The following is a 19,074-nucleotide window of genomic DNA, read 5'->3' on the forward strand; positions in this document are numbered from 1 at the left end:
AGAAAGCAGCAATAATGTGAGCAGAGTAATATTGAATTATGCTGCTGTATTTATGAATGAATTACAGTTCATGTATGTTGTTGTACTTGGGGGCCGAATCCGAAAAGTAGTAAGTATTCTGCTGTTAAATAAATGTATGCAGAGTGCCAGGGTAAAATAATCAACACAGTTCAGATGATATGCTGAGATGGGGACGTGTTTTAACGCCAAATATTATTGCACCTTGAATTCAATGCCATTAAAATCTTCCTTGTGGGACAAAATAGTATTTATTGATCGTTGCCATGGGGATAGTTTAAAATGTCAATGACTACCCATGATTCCCTGCGCCCCATCAAGGAAATGCCTAAATCTGTGCCTGTCCTCGTACTATTCCCCCTCTTCTTCTCCTCTGCGTGACGACAACATAGGCTCCCAGTATGCATGATGTCATGACAGTCACCTTTTATGTTGGAAAACAAGTTGTCTGCCCTGGACTTTAATCCTTGCTGTGCGGCAAATGGTTTTAAGGCGACCGCTGAATTGATAATTGTATTTGTGAATTTTTTGTTTTGATTGTTTGACTAGTCAATAAACATGTACTGTAAATAGTTTTGTATCGCCTTTGTTTGCTTAGCCTGGTCCCAGATCTGTTTGTGCGGTGTTGCCAACGTCGATTGTCATGAGTTGAATCAAGACCGAACAAACAGATCTGGGATCAGGCTATGGTTTGCCTGCTTCAACATAGTGTTATGTAACTGGCATGGAATGAACCCTTTAGATTAGATCAGTCAACCTTGCATGAACCCTTGTAGTGCACACATTACCAAGTAATAGTCCAGATTTAGTTACCTTGATTTAACCACCATAACGCCCTCTGTATGTGCAACAAGCACATTGAAATTAGCATGCCGTTGCTTCCAAAGAGGGCTGTGTGGAATGATTATGTTTACCTGCCTGCTCAGGTGCAACACATTGTATTGTGTTGAACTAGCCCTGGCTGCAGCATATCCAATGCAACACCTTGCAACAAAGCAAATCACAAGAATGGGAAAGTACTGAACAGAAATGTCCAGAATGTGACTGTGACAATTTGTCCTTTTTCCATACAGAGCCTAGCATTACACCTTGTGTAGGTTTCTTGGTCCATATGAACCGAGCTTAATACCCAAACCCCAATGAATGCAAAGCACAAATGTGACCACTTTATACATTGATATTAACATACTCTACAAACCCTGCTTTAACAACATCTGCATTTTAATCTGCCAAAATCCTACTGGAAAAAAAACATTGGGACAATAAATTCTTTGAAGATATATTTTGTAACAGTCTTCTACATTGTTTACATACACCTCAGGATGTGCAATGTTTAAATAAAATAGAAGGTAAGTTCATTTCGAAATCATAATTCCAAAGGTAAAGGGCCCTTGATGCCCAGAACTGGGTCATGTTCATTAGCCACAAATGGAAGAAAACAGATTGAAATGGAGGGACAACATGGACTTTCCGCTGCAAAGCATTTCAAAACGTTTTCCGCTGCGAGCCCTTATGAATACTACTGAAAGACAGACAAAGAGACAATATAAATCGACATGTCAATTAAATAATAGTTTGAACACAAACAAAGCAGCTCCTGGAAATAGTGACTCAAAGGACTCTGGGAGTTGAAGTTTCTTCTTTGCGGAACAGCTCAACAGGCGGGGGGAGATGGGGCGAAAAAGTACAACGCCAGTAGAATGAGGTAAACCACCACCAAAGCAGTACCTGCAGAGGAAACAGAGGGGTTTGGAATTCAGTCTAATCCGTGATATCTGGATCTTTACTACAACCAAGCGCCATAGCAATGTGAACCAAGCACAACAACTTACCCTGAAAGTAGTCCGACTTGCCATCCATGAAAATGTAGTTGACCACAATCACACTAAAGATGCTGGCCCAAAGATGCAAGTCACTGAACAGGAGCACGAACCCCACATCCTGGAAAAGAGATGGAGTCATGTTTGGTGGGATCTTTTCACCTCTGACCGCTACAGTCTACTATCAAAACCTGAGGCTTTATGTACAAGAACAAGTTTGATACTGAAAATTATTACATCTGATGCAATTAATCACAATGTAGATTGACTTAAAACGACTTACATAGAAAGTGTTGAACAAGATGAGCAAGGGAATCTGAATCATGCAGACTTGCACTGCTATACAGTTTCCCACCTCCAAGCTGCACAGACAAACAAATCAATGTCAGGTTACACAGTCTCGAAAATCCCAGATCTAGGGGGCAACAGCACTTGTTCTGGAAATCATGTCAGATTTTCTTGGCCAATTCGATAAGGGTGCTCTTCAGACAGACAACTCTCCCAACAAATTAAGAGTTTTGGTAGGTGGGGCTTAAAACAATCCCCTGGGAAACATGACAGAGGCAGACACACAAGAAACATGACAGAGGTGGACACACAATGCGGACACAGATAGCTAGGCTAATTTTAGCCACAGCCAGTCAGTGGTTGTTGTAAGCTTGTAATGCTTACGTCATGGCTCATGCAAACTACTCACTTGAGAAATACACTCATTGAAAATATCCTCTGCGAGCTCCATCTAGCTCAGGGGTGTCAAACTCATTTTAGCTCAGGGGCCACATGGAGGAAAATCTATTCCCAAGTGGGCCGGACCGGAAAAATCATGGTATGTATAACTTAAAAACAACAACTTCAGATTGTTTTCTTTGTTTTAATACGATCAACATACAACATAAAGCTGGAGCCTGAGGACAGTGTGTCCAAAATAGTACAAGCACAACATCACTATTAATCATAAAACACGTCAAGTTTATTTGAAAATTCTAAAGAAAAAGAACACACAAACACACAATGCCTCAGTGATTAACAGAACTGTTTCACAGAACTATATCAGGGTGTCATTTCTCAGGCAGAAATGTAGATAAAAATAATGAAATCCTGTTCCCCAAACAAGTGCAAGAACCACAGAGTCAAGAATAGGTTAAATATACAAATAAAATAAAATCAATTAAAAACAATAGCACATCAACATAAAAACATATAAACATAAATCTGAAAGCGTTGCTCAAACTCCCGTAACAGTCCAGTTATTTTATCTTTGAACCGCTTCATGTCTGCCACATGTTGGGTCGCGCACACATTTTTCAGACAGGGGGAAGTGAGCTGCATCACCACCGGCAAGTTGCGTCTCCCACAATGACAGCTTCAACTTGAAAGAACGTATGCTGTCATAATACTGCGTGACAACTTTGTTGCACCCTTGCAGCTGTTTGTTCAAGTTATTCAGGTGCTCTGTAACATCCACCATAAATGCAAGGTCCGGCATCCATTCTGCGGAATGAAATTCTAACACTGGTTTGCCCTTTTCTTCCATGAACTGTTCAATTTCTTCTCGTAAATCAAAGAAACACCTCAGCACAGCACCTCGGCTTAACCATCTTACCTCAGTGTGGTATGGCAGGCCATAGATGTGGTCTTTCTCTCTGAGAAGGCTGTCAAACTGACAGTGATTCAGGCTTCTGGATCGGATGAAATTAACAGTTTGGATGACCACCTTCATGACGTTATCCATCTTTAATGACTTGCAACACAAAGCCTCCTGGTGCAAAATACAGTGAAAAGTCAAAAAATCACGTCCTCCATTTGCAGATTGCACTTTCTCTCTGAACTTTGTCACAACGCCTGCTTTTTTCCCGATCATTGAGGGCGCACCATCTGTAGCCAGGCTGACAGCGCGGGACCAGTCCACTCCGACCCTGTCCAGCGCGCCGACGAGTGCGGTAAAAATATCAGCTGCTGTCGTTGTATCTGTCATCGGCACCAACTCCACGAACTCCTCGGTGACGGTCAATGTGTCATCAACTCCGCGGATGAAAAAATGGCCAGTTGTGCAACATCTGTTATGTCCGTGCTTTCATCAATTGCAACCGAAAACGCAATAAATGACTTTACTTTTTGCTTCAACTGGCTGTCCAAATCCACTGAAAGATCGGAAATCCTGTCTGCAACTGTGTTTCTTGTCAGGCTGATATTTGCAAAAGCCTGCCGCTTTTCAGGGCACACAATCTCCGCTGCCTTCATCATGCATGTTTTTACAAATTCACCCTCACTAAATGGTTTTGAAGCCACTGCGATTTCATTAGCAATGAGGTAGCTAGCTTTCACTGCAGCGTCACAGATGTCTCGGCTGTGAGTAAACACAGACTGCTGTTTCTTCAGACCCGCCAACAGTTCATTCACCTTCTCTCATCTCCGCTGTCCTTGAAAGTTGTCATATTTGTCGGCATGAAGACTCACATAGTGGCGACGAAGGTTATATTCTTTCAGCACTGCAACATGCTCTGAACACACCAAACATACAGCTTTCCCATTCAATTCCGTGATTAAATAGGATGACCATTTTTCTTGGAACACTCTGCACTCTGCGTCCACTTTTCTCTTTTTTGACAGAGACATATTGGGGCAATGAGGGTGCCAAAGCACATAATGTTAAAAGTAGAAGCCGTAATAAATATCGCGGGCAAAACAAAGTAGCTCATTGGCTGCACGTGCTTGACCTACTTGCTCTGCCCCGGTATAAACAGTTTGCTTGCTTAACACAATTGCTATTGCGCCATCCAGTGGACGCAATTGGAACAGCAGTTTATTTTATTGAAAAATTGCAGGCATTTTTATACTTAAAAAAAAAAAAGATTTTTTTTTTTTTTTTAGAAAATCATCTCGCGGGCCGGATTAAACCCGTTTGCGGGCCTGATCCGGCCCGCGGGCCGTACGTTGGACACCCCTGATCTAGCTAGCTACCAGAAATGTTTACAGCAGAGTTCTGGACATTTTCCCCGGCTCTCAACTCCGCCCTTTCCTCTCTGCCAAACTGACGTTGGCTTACGTACAGTGTATGTATGTTTGAACATTGGTACATTGTGGGAGGCAACCGGTCTGTCTAGAGAGACTAGGTTATGCATGACGAGACAAGATCCATCAGGAGAGTGAAAACGCAGTATCAAGAGCGTGATAGTGGCTTACCTGAGACTGATGTTATTCTGCAGGGCAAACTGTATTCCGTTGAAGATCTCGGGAATTTCCGGCACCATCGCCAACACGGTCACGCCTATAAAATACTACAGAACCGAATGACAGACAGTGAGACATTGCACTATCCTTTTACACAGTCAGGACACAACACATTTAAGTTGTTTGGCAGGTCGCAGCAGGTCGCATCATGAGTGTAAAATTCAGTTGTTATAAAGTTACAGGGGCTTTCAATAATGAGCTTTCCAGAGTGATTTTCTACCCAATTACACTAATCACATTATATCCCCCTGGTTATGGCCTCTGTGTGTTGTTCAATGGGAATGAAAAGGAAGGACGCAGTTTAAAATGGAGTGAAACGGGGAGGTACTATCTGAACCTATCCAATAAGAAACGCAAATGTTTATTTTCCATTGCACAACATTTTGCTACGCTGACGCCTAATGAACATGGCTCAGGTGTGGGCGTACCTGGGAGATGGCGGAGTGGTCGAGGATGGGTTTGATGTGCTCCGTGGTGAGGTCGGCACAGGCGGCCATTAGCAGTGTGGCCATGATCAGTACAGACAGAGCCCTCAACCTGGACCAGTGGACGACCGTGCCGTGACCGCCTACACACACACAATAGAAACCAACACGATGAAGTATCTCACACATTCCAGCTCCTCTCTACAATATGACTACAACACCACGAAAGTTTACAACTTATGGGAAAAGCTTGCGGGGGAGGGGCTCACCGCTGGCGCCGGCCGTGTTGGCACCCCCCGGTGGGCACTGAACCTGGTGGTGGTCGTGCCCGTCACTGACTTGGATGTCGTAGATGTGGGAGTGGGTCTTCAGGGTGAAGATGAGGCCGATCAGGTAGGCGGCAGGCAGCAACACAGAGATGGTGTACACCAGAGGCCTGGGAAACAAGCCATACAGCAAGTAACTACACTGTAGCAGGCCTACTGGCTGGTAACATCAACAAACCATGGGACAGAATGGGTATTTTATTGGTACTCACTCAATGTGTCTGAGATACAAGGGCTCGTTACTTCCACTCTGTTGAGAAAGAGAGTATGGTTTTAGTTTAATACCTGCTGAAGCATTTGGGGCTACCCACAACCACCCCTCACGACATCATCATAACACACTTCCACATGAGTCACTACACTACAGACGTGGGTTGAAATCATACTTGTTTTCAATCAAATACTTGAATGAAGCCTGTCTGGAGTGCCAGATGGATGGGTTAGGGTTAACCCTTTTGGCCACTAGGTCTTTGGTTCCATTGGTCCAGGTAAGCTCAATCAAGTGCAGTTTAAGTATTATTTGACCCAGAGACGCTTCCCAGCAGCACAGTCAATGTAATGCTTTAGATGATGATGCAGCAGGCGAGTAGGAGATGTAGGTACCAACCATGTCATAGTGGCAGTCGTTACAGGTAAAGGGCCCGCTGATGTTGGCTGGAGAGCTGGTACAGCCTGCACACACCAGGCTACCGTAGGCCTTGGAGAACAGGGTTGGGGCAAATACGCCTGCGGGACAGGACAGTGTGTGAACGTGTTTGTAGATGAGTGTGTGTGTGTTCAGATGTGTGTGTGTGCTTACGTATGTGTGTGTGCATCTGTGTTTATATTTCTGTGTGTGTGTGTGCACTCTCTTACCTCCTACTGATATGAAGAGCAGAGCTGAGCTGACCCCTGCAGAGCGGCTGTTGAACCTCTGCTCCCTGTGTTTAAAGCCCCCGATGATCATACTGATACCCTGGGTAGACAGGAGACAATGACTGTCAACATAGTTTGGCAATTATATATGCCCATTGGCTGTGTGTCAGTGTTAGTTTTGGCACTCTTCTTTTAGATTTAGTCTAGTCATTTTGACTAAAATATAATTAAGTCTTAGTCACATTGTCATTTGAAATCACTGACTTCCATGTGCACAAAGATGCATAACCTTGTCCTACCAACAGATTGTTCTGCATAACATCCTATTCTCTTCCCAACAGCAGAAATATGACAAACATATATAAGAATGTATAACAATTATCTGGCCATGTAAATTCCTAATTCAGCCTACATAGATATTACACATTACATACAAAACAGACAGACAGAGACACAGAGCGAGAGAGGCACAGAGAGAGAGAGAGACACAGAAGCAAAATCACCAGATGGTGCCACAAAGTATTGGCAAAGTAGTATGGGTTGCACCTCCATCCCTCGGTCGTGTCATTGCCATTGTTCTCAACGTTCCAGACGCTGCAGCCATATTGATGTCCAGAAGTAGTACAGGAGCTAATGACTGTTTCACCCAGTGATGTAGTCGAGTCACTAAACCTCCAGTCCCAATCGAGTCCCAAGTCCCCTGTGCTCGAGGCTGAGTGAAAGTCAGAATCACCTATGGTTGAAATCCGAGTCCCCGTGCTCGAGTCCTGGTCCAAGTGCTGGGTCCACATTAAGTCAAAATAAAGTTATTTACCCAGTCAGATATAGTGTAGTGACAAGAGGGATTTAGTCAATAAATTGTTTGCTATCCATTTTCCTTTTTGTGCCACCAAATGTTTGCATATAGGCTACTGGTAATTTTACCATGGCCACGTTCAGTTGAAAAACATTGCAGATAAAAATACCATGAATAGAGCCGACGTTATTCCTTATTCAACATGTCAGAGAGGCATGTTTGTTCTACATAGCATATTTCTATCTGAACGTTGCAAAACGTTGCATCCTGCTGAACGCGCCCCAGATAGTTGGCTTTAGCTAGCTAATGCGGTAACATGACTGAACAAGGTGTAGCCTAAACAAATGGTTAACAGTCCGGTCTGCAAGTAGCCTAGTTTTAGAACGGCCTGCTTTATAAATGTAAAAATGTGTCTTGCCAATGCACCATAGAAAGAAAAGAACGGAGTGTCGGTATTATGGGTCATATCTTTTCAAAAGGTAAGGGCTAGACTCAAGCCGTTTTCTCTCAGGAAAAGAGGGAGAAGTGGCTAATATGTTGGCTACAGAACCAGGCTGTGAAATGCAGTGGGGAAAGTGCGAGGGTTGAGCGAGTCTACAAATTCAAAAACGTTTCTATACTCAAGGGAGAGAGGAAAAACATAGCTAGACTGTTGTTCTACTATTCAACTTAAAGCTGCTATTTTTATTTATTTCGTGAAGCATCTTGTGTTTCTTAACCAGGCAAGGGGTATCTAACTAGAAGGCTGGTGGTAACTGGTTAGCTACGGGGAAGCAAGAGAGTCTCCTTAGCGATGTGTATAATCGGAGGCGGAGGCGGAGCCGGAGCGAAGGCTGTCTGGCCACACACATCACTTGCTCCCCCGCAGCTCACCAGCTGATGTAGGCTAGGCTGTATATGCCGGGTGTGGCACTTCCTTTCCACTGCAGAACAGAACATTTTCTTTTAGTTCTAGTTTTCTGGGTCTATTTAGTCAGTTATAGTCTTGTCAACTGCCACTGAAAAGTAGATGTTTGACTAATATTTTAGTCACTATTTTTGTTGAGGAAATTAACACTGGTGTTTGTGTGTCAGTCTTGGAGAGTAATGTTTCTGTGTATGTCAGTGAGATGTGTGTGTGTGTCTAGGTGCCACTCACTGGGATAAAGAGAATACAGCCCAGCAGGGTTCCAGTCAGAGCGGCCTTGACGACCTCCTCATAGCACTTGGAGCCGGCCTGGTGACCCCTCAGCAGGGCAGTGATGTAGAAGGTCATCTCTGTGATGGAGCCAAACGTAGCGTTCACCACCGCTCCCACCGCAAAGTTACTCTGAGCTGAGATACTGCAGAGACAGACAGCATGTTACTCTGAGCTGAGATACTGCAGAGACAGAAAGCATGTTACTCTGAGCTGAGATACTGCAGAGACAGACAGCATGTTACTCTGAGCTGAGATACTGCAGAGACAGACAGCATGTTACTCTGAGCTGAGATACTGCAGAGACAGACAGCATGTTACTCTGAGCTGAGATACTGCAGAGACAGACAGCATGTTACTCTGAGCTGAGATACTGCAGAGACAGACAGCATGTTACTCTGAGCTGAGATACTGCAGAGACAGACAGCATGTTACTCTGAGCTGAGATACTGCAGAGACAGACAGCATGTTACTCTGAGCTGAGATACTGCAGAGACAGACAGCATGTTACTCTGAGCTGAGATACTGCAGAGACAGACAGCATGTTACTCTGAGCTGAGATACTGCAGAGACAGACAGCATGTTACTCTGAGCTGAGATACTGCAGAGACAGACAGCATGTTACTCTGAGCTGAGATACTGCAGAGACAGACAGCATGTTACTCTGAGCTGAGATACTGCAGAGACAGACAGCATGTTACTCTAGGCTGAGATACTGCAGAGAGATGCACCATTTGAACTACTAATACTGAAGTTTACCACCACCGAATTCAGTTCGACAGAACTATAAACCAGCCTCCGGAGTGATTCTATTCAGAGGGCCTTGTCGGAGCACAAGCACATCATTATATCCCCCACAAACATTCAGACTCATCAACCACTGTCACTTTTGGTTAACTACCATAACACAACAGGACAAAAATGTAAATCATATAAACTCTACGTGTGGCTTAACCGCCATATGTGGACTTAACATCTGTTCAACACAATGAGAATAATTTGTCTCCAAGCTAGCCTCTTATTGTGGTTCTGGTATTGTTTCCATGTTGGCAGAGCAGCCTGTGGGATTACCTGGCGATGCCCATGCCAATGTAATAGGACAGTGGGATGATGGAGCTGACGGCAGTGGTGAATTTGGCCTCCGAGCTGACAAACTGGTTCTCTGTGTCCACATAGCCGACCACCAGGGTCGTGATGACCAGGGGCAGCAGGTCTGGGTAGGCACACTGCTTTAAGGATCACCAGTGGTTCAATTGGTGTGGAAAGTCTACAACGCTGTGTTGGATATCGACTACATTGCAGAAGCATGGATCTATAAATAGCTACTCATTGTGTGAATAAAATTAACAACTGTGCACCACGCCTTGCTTAAACTGATCCCTTCAAACCTACTGATTGTTTGCTTTTCTCAAGCAGTTTGACTTGTGTGATTCTCCTACAGAACCTACAAACTGGTGAAGCACTGTAAAGAACCACTGAGCAGAAATGCTGACTCCTGCTGGACAGGGTAAAACGTGCAACTGGCAGGACATTCCGTTAGCTCCTTGGAGGCGTTCCAGGTCATCTTTTTTTAAGTCAGGCTGCCAAGCTCAGAATATCTCTGTAGCAAATTAATGTGGTTCCTAGGACGTCAAACACTTCTCCAGATCTGATCATCTAAGCCGTGTGACTGCAAAAAACTAAGCGACCTGGAACGCCACCACCAGTCAGGTGATGTGCCATAATGGTCTGTTAAAGGATACTGACAGCAAAGACATTGATTCCGTCCATGGTGTATTTGTAGTAATACCAGTTGAAGGCGTGGTAGCAACAGAGAAGCACTTGGCTCTCACACCCTTGGGGCTGCAAAAGAGACAGAAAAACATAGCAAAGCAATCATCAAATTATACATTTTCAAATCTAGGAAAAGGATTCCTCTAATAAAAACCTTCTGGCATGATTTGAAATCCACAGGGCCAAGTTAATGGATTGGATTAAAGTGGTAACTAGTTCAGTGGCTGTGATAATGTCAACACTACATGGAAAGGGAAGACCTTGATGAGCGCTTCCACCTTTTTCAGCCGGCAGATGTGGACGTCCTCGGGAGGCATGAGGAGGATGACGGTCAGGATGCGGGCATTCATCTTGGCCACGGGGATGGTGAAGACCAGGATCCAGGAGAGGAAGCAGGCCAGGCCGTGGATCAGCCCCAGGAGAGGGTAGCCTAGCAACAGCCACACGTAGGTACTGACACGACACTGCACCCAGCAGGGTACAGCATAGGAGACCAGGCAGGCAAGCAAGCAGGCACAGACGCACATGCAAACACACACACACACGCACAGCGGGGAGAGAGACGTGACAAGTACTGGTTATGAAAAGGTCTTGGCAAAATCTTGAAAACAGAGCAGCCAATCGGGCTCTCAGATTGAGTTTAGAGATCAGACTAACCAGTCATCAAACCAAACCAAACACATTCCATCGCAATCCACATAAGGAAAACATACGCTTATAAGGACATAACTTTTGACATAAATATTACTTGAGAAAATATTAGCCCACACGGGTCAGTCACACTGGTCAGGCGATAGGCGAGGGGACAAGCCTCACCCAGTAACGCGTCCGTTGTGGGGGGACCTCGATGGGGACAGAAGGGGGCATGAGCAGGGGCGTGGACTCCTTCACCTCCTTTGAGTCAGCTTCCTCTGGGATGGCCTCGCAGTGAGGGAACTTCACACAGCATCGCCGGACCAGGCTGCTGGGCTAAACATCCAGGTGTAAGAAGGAGAAAGCGGGATGGAGGGAGTGAAGGAGAGAGCAGGATAGAGGGAAGGAGTGAAGGAGAGAGCGGGATGGAGGGAAGGAGTGAAGGAGAGAGCGGGATAGAGGGAAGGAGTGAAGGAGAGAGCGGGATGGAGGGAAGGAGTGAAGGAGAGAGCGGGATGGAGGGAGGGAGTGAAGGAGAGAGCGGGATGGAGGGAGTGAAGGAGAGAGCAGGAGGGAGGGAGGGAGAGAATGTGTGAGAGACCAAGGGAGACAGATGGAAGTAAAAACAACACCTGTATTGTCTGCTTAGACCTAACATAAATAAGAGCCTTAATAATGCATTATTAAACCTTATTAATACAGTCCAGCACTAAGCAATAGTATCAGGAGCATCAGTTTGACTACAGCACTGTTAAAATGGGGCCCAGAGAGTGTGAGTATTGGAGGTGACAATTGCACACACTTATAACAAAACCATGAATATACCTGGGTGTTCAAGTCTTTAGTTATTTATTGTTGAGTTTTTTGACCTAGTTGTTGTAATGGTGTATGAGGAGCAAGGAGAATGATGAACACAGCAATCAGGCTGGTTCCACCATCTAAACGTCACCCTGAATAGGCAATAATCAATGGAGATTGAGCCAAGACAATAGCATAATCAATCACTGCCATAACTCTTACCTTTAGTATGGACTTCCCAAATGGCCACAGAAAGTAGCATGATAACTTCCAACACAGCTTCCCTAAAAAAGATTCAAGACCTTCAAATGTTAGAGTCGAAATTCGGACTCACGTCATCCCGATGTAAAGTCATCCAGATTTTATTGAAAATTAAATTAAAATAAGGTGGTATTACATGAAAGGATTCATACCATAAGGAACTCCAATGATGGTCAGAAACATTAGAGGACAAACCAAGAGGTAGGCTAAAGAGATCCACCATCCAAATAAAATCAAGTACGCTATGTTTCCACAAGTGATCAAAGAACCTGAAATCAAAAGGGAGATGTAAAAAAAAAAAAAGAATGACATAAATAGTGTCTTCTATTCAACATAGTGTCCACTCTATAGCTATAGAACGCTACAATCTTGAGTATTTTTTCCCCAAACATTTCCAAAATGATTCACATCAAGCCATGGTCATGTTCATTAGGGCATATAGTAGCTAAATGTTTTTTAAAAGGTTGCCACGGAAAACAAAAACCAACGTCTCTTATTGGACGTTCAGATAGCTGCCCCCGAAACGGGGAGATACTTTCTTCCATTTGGTGACTACTGAACACGACCCAGACCTTTTTCTAATGACCGTCATATTAGTGGTTCCGCAGGGGGCAAGTGAATTAGGAGCAGGATGACAGACACTAACCTTGGGGTCTGACAAAGTTCAGCTCTGAGTAGAGCTCCCTCACAACGTCCGACCTGTCCTCGATGGGCCTCTCAGTCACGTGACTCTTCCACTTTCTGAAGCCAAACTGAACATGTGCACACATACAACCAGATACCATCACACACACACGTCATCAATTCCAAGTGGAAGGTATCTTTTGTAAATTATTCAAATTAAAACTGTTTTACATGGAAGACAAAACAGGCTTTTTTTTCTCTGTAGTGTCCAACACTTCACCCACCCTGTAGTTGTTGGCCAGTTTGTTTGCCTCTACTTCGTTTTCCGCTCGGATGGTGGTCTTCAAGCTCGAGTCATCCTGCCAGACCTCTTCCCCGTAGTGAAAAGGAGTGGTGCTTCCTGAGGTTATAGACACCAAGGTGCCAAACAAATGGATGAAATGGTACGGCCAAGATTAGGAAAAAATGAAGTATCACAAACAAACTGACATTTCAAAATGATTTTCATGAATCTTGTTTCTCCTAAGAGTGTAGAGCTCAGCCAACCCAGAAAACTCAATTACACCAATGCTATCGGTTGTACAGAGCATCATGGGTACTTTTGCAAACAGTCAGTGTTGGTTGTGACAGTATGTGCTGCCAGGACAGGCTGTAGCCTCACCTTTGTTTGCAGAGTGCAATTTGGGGGTGTATTGGTGGGAGACGTCTGGCGAGGTGGTCTCGGCCACATGGCTGCCAATGTCCACACACAGTCTGTCACACTGGGATGTACGGCGGTAGACCCGGGGGTCATGGTCCCATTGGGTATCTGAGGAGAAACAAACACTGATATGAAACATAACCTACCCTTCAATGTCTCCATTATTATACTATTGAAGTGTTTCTTCATTTATCCATCAACATACAACTTGTGTAGGGTAACAAAAAATGGGGGACAAATTACATCTAAGAAGATGCAGGTAAACTTGCATAAAGCGTTCAGAAAGAAATTATACATTTATTAGTAGAGGTAGGTATCCCCCAGAGAACTAAACTCAACATTGCTAGACAAACCGAATCCATATGGCATAACTAGGGCCAGGAGTTTCTCCTCATCAGGAACAACTCTGGGTCCCAGTTGGTCAGGTCATGTGAAACCTGTGTGGACCAATGCGCTAAATCCGTCGAGTCAGTGTGTGACTAACGGAATGCTCCTGACAGTCACATGCAGCGACACCCAAATCTTAGATTGGTGTGACTGATGACATTCTCTATGGATATCAAGTCAGTGGACCTACCAAACACTATGCTGATGCACGAAAATGTTGCCTCTTTAATGCCTCTGTGGTGCCAGCCAATGAGGTTTACCACTTTGAGAGGTGAGCAAGATAATCTTACAACTTCATCTCTTTTAAAAAGGACAAGCAGTATTTTCTAAGTTCAATTCAGAGAATTTGAAATGGTCACACATGGAAAATCATGAGAGCAACAATTACTTGTAAATCAAGCATGCACTCTCCTGACCTGACGTTCCCTAAGCTTACACATCTCCACAGGATTTAAGATGAGCATCACTGTCCCAAGAAGTCCCAAGACTCCTAACCGAACAAAGGGAAGGGATTCTTTATCGACATGTGACATCGTCTTCATGCAACTTCAATTATGAGAGGGGCCAGTCAATCAATGGACTCACAGTTCTCATAATCTGAGGGAAAGCAGATTGATCATCTTTTCAATTAAATCCAAATTTAGCGAAAGCGTTCCTCCTCATGTTGACGTGTTGTCTTAAAATGGAGCTTTCCTCCTCATGTTGTCATAATCTTACCACTACTGTAGCTTTCATGGTTTCCCAAACTCTGTCCATGCACCCAGGGGGGCCCCAGGACAGAGTTTGGGAAACCCTGGTTTAAGTTATAGTCCAGTGTAGCCTACAATGTCTCTGGTAATAAGAGTCCATAAACTATTTTCAGAATCTGGTTCCAATATCTGTGAACTGAAATAAATATTGGGTCTGAGCAAATTAACAAGCAGTTTTCAGATGGACATCACAGGAAATTCATTTTTCATACATAATAGTAAACAGGTTTGTGGGGCCTGGTTATCCTACATTAAGTGTTTAAAGTTATTTAGGGGCTCCTCCGCTCAAATTCAATTATGTGGGAATCTAAGGAAAGCAGCCTACCCATACACAACACAGGTGATTATAATCAAAGGTAACTACTGAACACTAACTGACAAGCCACAAATATAGGCTTTTCAAAATGTCGTTGAACCTTCTAGGAAAATTACAAAACAAATGCCGAAGTGTATCTTAAGGGCTGTGTCTATGTACGATACTACATTTGTTACAATGTTGCAAACGCACGAATGCTGCGTGGTAAACAACCCGCGGCGATTGATAGAAGGAAAGTTTACGATTTGTTCTTACCTGAACTTTCAGCCGTGGACCTCCGCCTACGCCTCTCCGTATCAGCGATAGGAGCTTTAATGTGGGACATTATTGTTGATAATAATACTTTCCATAGAGCTAATACCACGCCAGTTTTATCAACTCAGTCCCCTTCCTCACAGTTTCTCTGTGCGCTTCCTAAACATTGCGGGAATTGTAGATCATCCTCATATATTTTCCCTGTCCATCGACTGCATTCTGGGATGTGTAGTGACTCTGTGTCATGTGCTGTGGCCACATTCTAAATATAAAACAACTTTGTTTGAAAATCCAATTCATAGCTTACGCTGTTTATGATCAAATATTTTCTCTTGAATAATATGTTTATTCTGTCATGCTGTGTAGACCTATTTCAGGGATGGGCAACTTTGATGGGGCTGGGGGCAGTTGTTTACAGTTTTTAATATGATATCTGAGTGAGACAAACTAACAAATTCAATGTGGGACCAAGCTTGTAATGCAACCATCATCCCAAATTGGGTCAGCTGGCCTCTAAACTAATTTAGCAATCTAAAAAATGTTAGCTGACATGGTGGGCTAATTGAATGACTATCAGTGACTGTAATAACAAGAGAAAAATTGCTGATGCACAACCACATTTCGAAATATCATATTTTGTATTCTACAATTCTAACTTGCAGCAGTAAGTTGAGACCCCGACTGAGTTCCTAAAACAATGATGTTTTTTGTTGTTGTATTTTTTGGGGGAAATTGAACCAAGGGCTTTCAAAAGGGGACCGGCCGTGTGCTGTCAGTTGCTCATCCCTGGCCTATTTACTTTACCTAGGAAAATTACATTTCATACTGAGTAGAGACCTTCAAAACTATATGTGGAAAAAAAACTTTATTCCAACAAATGTTGGACTACAGAACTAAGGACCATCACAACTTAAAGCAATGTTTGGTGACCAATAACCTGCCTAAATAGGATGTAATCTATGTTTTATTCACAAATCTCAATCAATAAATCAAAAAACAACAGCACCAGAACTCTAGCTTTTCTTTCATTTACATAATTATAGAAAAATACAGCTTCACGATCAAAGTGATACAATTCTATGTTCAAGATATGAGTGAAGAGAGAAACAGCAATAAGCTACATAGACAATAGGGAAATGGATTTAGCCAATATAAAGAACCCACAAAGAGATGGACTGAATTTAACTATCTTTGACAGCAAAACTAAACTCTGAGAATGTTCACAATGCCTCAAAAACTATAGCAGGGTCAATTTCCCCTTGAATAGACTGGCTGGTCAGTATAACATGATAAATATTACAGTTCATGTCATATACACTTGATAGATCCCTTATTTCTTTTCACAAAACATACTTTTGAAGGGAAATTACATTTATTTGCACTGATGGTGCAAAAAATGTCCAAATGTATGAAACAAATGTTACAGTGTTATTTTCATTGCAGTGCTTTACAGCTTGCTTAATTTATCTTCCAGACATGGACATTTTATAAATAAACTTCTCTGATACACATAGCACATTAGCTAATAGGACTATCATAATACTGATGTAGGATCTTAATTTGAGCCAGTTTGCTACAGCAGGAACATAATCCTGCAGCAACAGGAAATGTGAATTATTATGTGGATTATAATTAAGGGACATTTTTGTAGGGGTTGATACATTTTTCATAAGCGAAAATTAAGTCTGAAATTTCTAAGTGGAAATTACAAACTTCAAAAGCCTTTTAAAATCTCAAATGCACTACAAGTTTAAAATTTCCTGCATTGCAGGGAAGTTCTCCTGCAACAGGGTGATCAAATTAAGATCCTACATCTGTAGTTCGGCACCATCTTTATTCTGTTGTGAGTGTGACGCAAAGACACTAATACTAAATTACTTTGGTTATAGCATAGGTACAACTACATCACGAGCTTCAGTGACTGTTCCCTTTTGCTGAGCAAATCTGTAATGTACCTCAGCACGGAAAATCAACCAAACATACAGTATAACAACATAGAATTGTAGAGGTATGCTGCGTCTTAGCACAGGAGGTTGGTGACACCTTATTTGGGGAGGACGGGCTCGTGGTAATGGCTGGAGCGGAATTAGTGGAAAGGTATCAAATACATCAAACACATCAATACACCTCAATACATAAAATCCTCTGTAGCTCAATTGGTAGATCATGGCGCTTGTAACGCCAGGGTAGTGGGTTCGATCCCCGGGAAAACCCATACGTAAAAATGTATGCGCACATGACTGTAAGTCGCTTTGGATAAAAGCGTCTGCTAAATGGCATATTATTATTATTATTATTATAAACACATCCATGTATTTGATGCCATTCCATTTGCTCCGTTCCAGCCATTATTATGAGCCGTCCTCCCCTCAACAACCTCCACTACTTCCTAGGTCACAATAAATGAATAGGTGCACTGCACATAGAGAGAGAAGCACAAGATGCGTGCATTTAGAAATTGTAGCAGATAATTACAAGTAAAGAAAATAAACGTGTTTTGCTCCCCTCTAGGACAACGTGATGCAATATATAGCACTATCCTTTACAGTAAAAACATAAACTCAACAAAGTATAGCCAAGGTTGTCTATACGTATGCTTAACTTGGGCAGGAGCTCACCGGAGCTGAGTACCGGCACCTCACATTTTATACCGCTTGAGCTCCTGTTCCTCTTATAGAATATTAGCTCAAAAGTATTGTGGAGCTCCTGCACCTAAATATAAACAGTACCAGCAAGCAAAATGAGTACCGGCACCTATTTCAGTCCAAGTCAAGCACTGCTGTACAATAGAGTAAAACATTATGTGGAAATACTACATTTTACAGTAAAAAAATAACCCTTTTTAATACAATTGTACAGAAAAAAAACGTAGCTAACTGATGTAGCTAACATGTGCAAGAACACTTTCAAGAAATTAAATGATTGATTCCCACTCAGTTGTGTATTTAATTTCCACTGATATAAAATCCATTCTCTTTCTCCTCAGGTGAAAAAAGCTAACTTTTGTGTGATTGCACCAGGCAATATAAAAGCAGTTATATATTTTTGCTACAAAAGTACAGACTACTAGTTGACGATGGTATACAAAGTCATGGAACTTCCAGAGAGCCTGATAGTTTGAGGCTACAGCTGCATCTCAGTCGTCTAAAGTGGCTTCCTCTCCATCTTTACAGATCTAGTAATAGTTTGTTTATTAACACAGGCTAGTTGAAAGCAATATGGAGAATGCCTACATATAATTCGTTTTCACCTGTCCAGTTTTCTAAAGTCAGCGATGAGGTGGAAGAGACACAGGTATAGGGAGCCACTTTACACTACTTATATAAACCCTAAGATGCATGAAATGACTCAGGGAAGGACAAGATCTCTGGAAGAGCCTTCGAAGTCATATGATGAATGAATGAATGGCTATGAGTCTGAAATCAACAAGAGTGATGTCTGATCCAAGAGAAAGTGACCCGGGATCATGTCAGTGATCGTGATCCTAATCCAAGTCGGTCAGAGTTGAGCTGCCTCCTCTGTGCCGACATTCAATGAAATGTTTCTGACAACAGAAGTTAGCTGTTGCAACGTGGGTGGTCATGTCTGTTTTCTGACCAATGCCACAAGTGGAATTATTTTAGGTAACTCTGAAAAATCACACACACACATTGACTAGCCTGGGCGGCGTTTCCCAAAAGCTTTGTAGCTAACGAGGTACTTCATTTCTCTTCACAACCTATAGACCCAGACCACTTGTTGAACAGCAAAGTGCTTTATTCAATGAATTTCGCTCATTTAGACAGGCAGACCAATTCTGATATTTTTGTCACTAATTGGTCTTTTGACCAATCAGATCAGCTCTGAAAAAGATGTGATGTGAAAAGATTTGATGTGATTGGTCAAAAGACCAATTAGTGGTAAAAAGATCAGAATTGGGCTGCCTGTCTA

General features: G+C 42.9%; 1 protein-coding gene across 1 annotated transcript; it reads right to left on the reverse strand.

The window, feature by feature from the left end:
• Positions 1–1,221: 1,221 nt before the first annotated feature.
• Positions 1,222–15,360, reverse strand: LOC311139459 (uncharacterized protein). Its single transcript, XM_084174339.1, has 20 exons — positions 15,145–15,360; positions 13,399–13,545; positions 13,022–13,137; positions 12,760–12,865; positions 12,266–12,382; positions 12,075–12,136; positions 11,238–11,390; positions 10,700–10,885; positions 10,391–10,490; positions 9,720–9,861; positions 8,610–8,793; positions 6,676–6,775; positions 6,428–6,546; positions 6,033–6,070; positions 5,764–5,930; positions 5,498–5,637; positions 5,022–5,116; positions 2,122–2,200; positions 1,851–1,959; positions 1,222–1,746 (listed from the first exon to the last, which is right to left on the reverse strand). Exons 1-20 carry the CDS (start codon positions 15,212–15,214, stop codon positions 1,673–1,675), a joined length of 2,304 nt encoding a protein of 767 aa, XP_084030465.1. The 5' UTR covers positions 15,215–15,360; the 3' UTR covers positions 1,222–1,672.
• Between the last annotated feature and the right edge of the window lie 3,714 nt (positions 15,361–19,074).

Source organism: Coregonus lavaretus (assembly GCF_964263955.1).
Source record: "Coregonus lavaretus genome assembly, chromosome: 13".
In the NCBI taxonomy this organism is placed as follows: Eukaryota; Metazoa; Chordata; class Actinopteri; order Salmoniformes; family Salmonidae; genus Coregonus; species Coregonus lavaretus.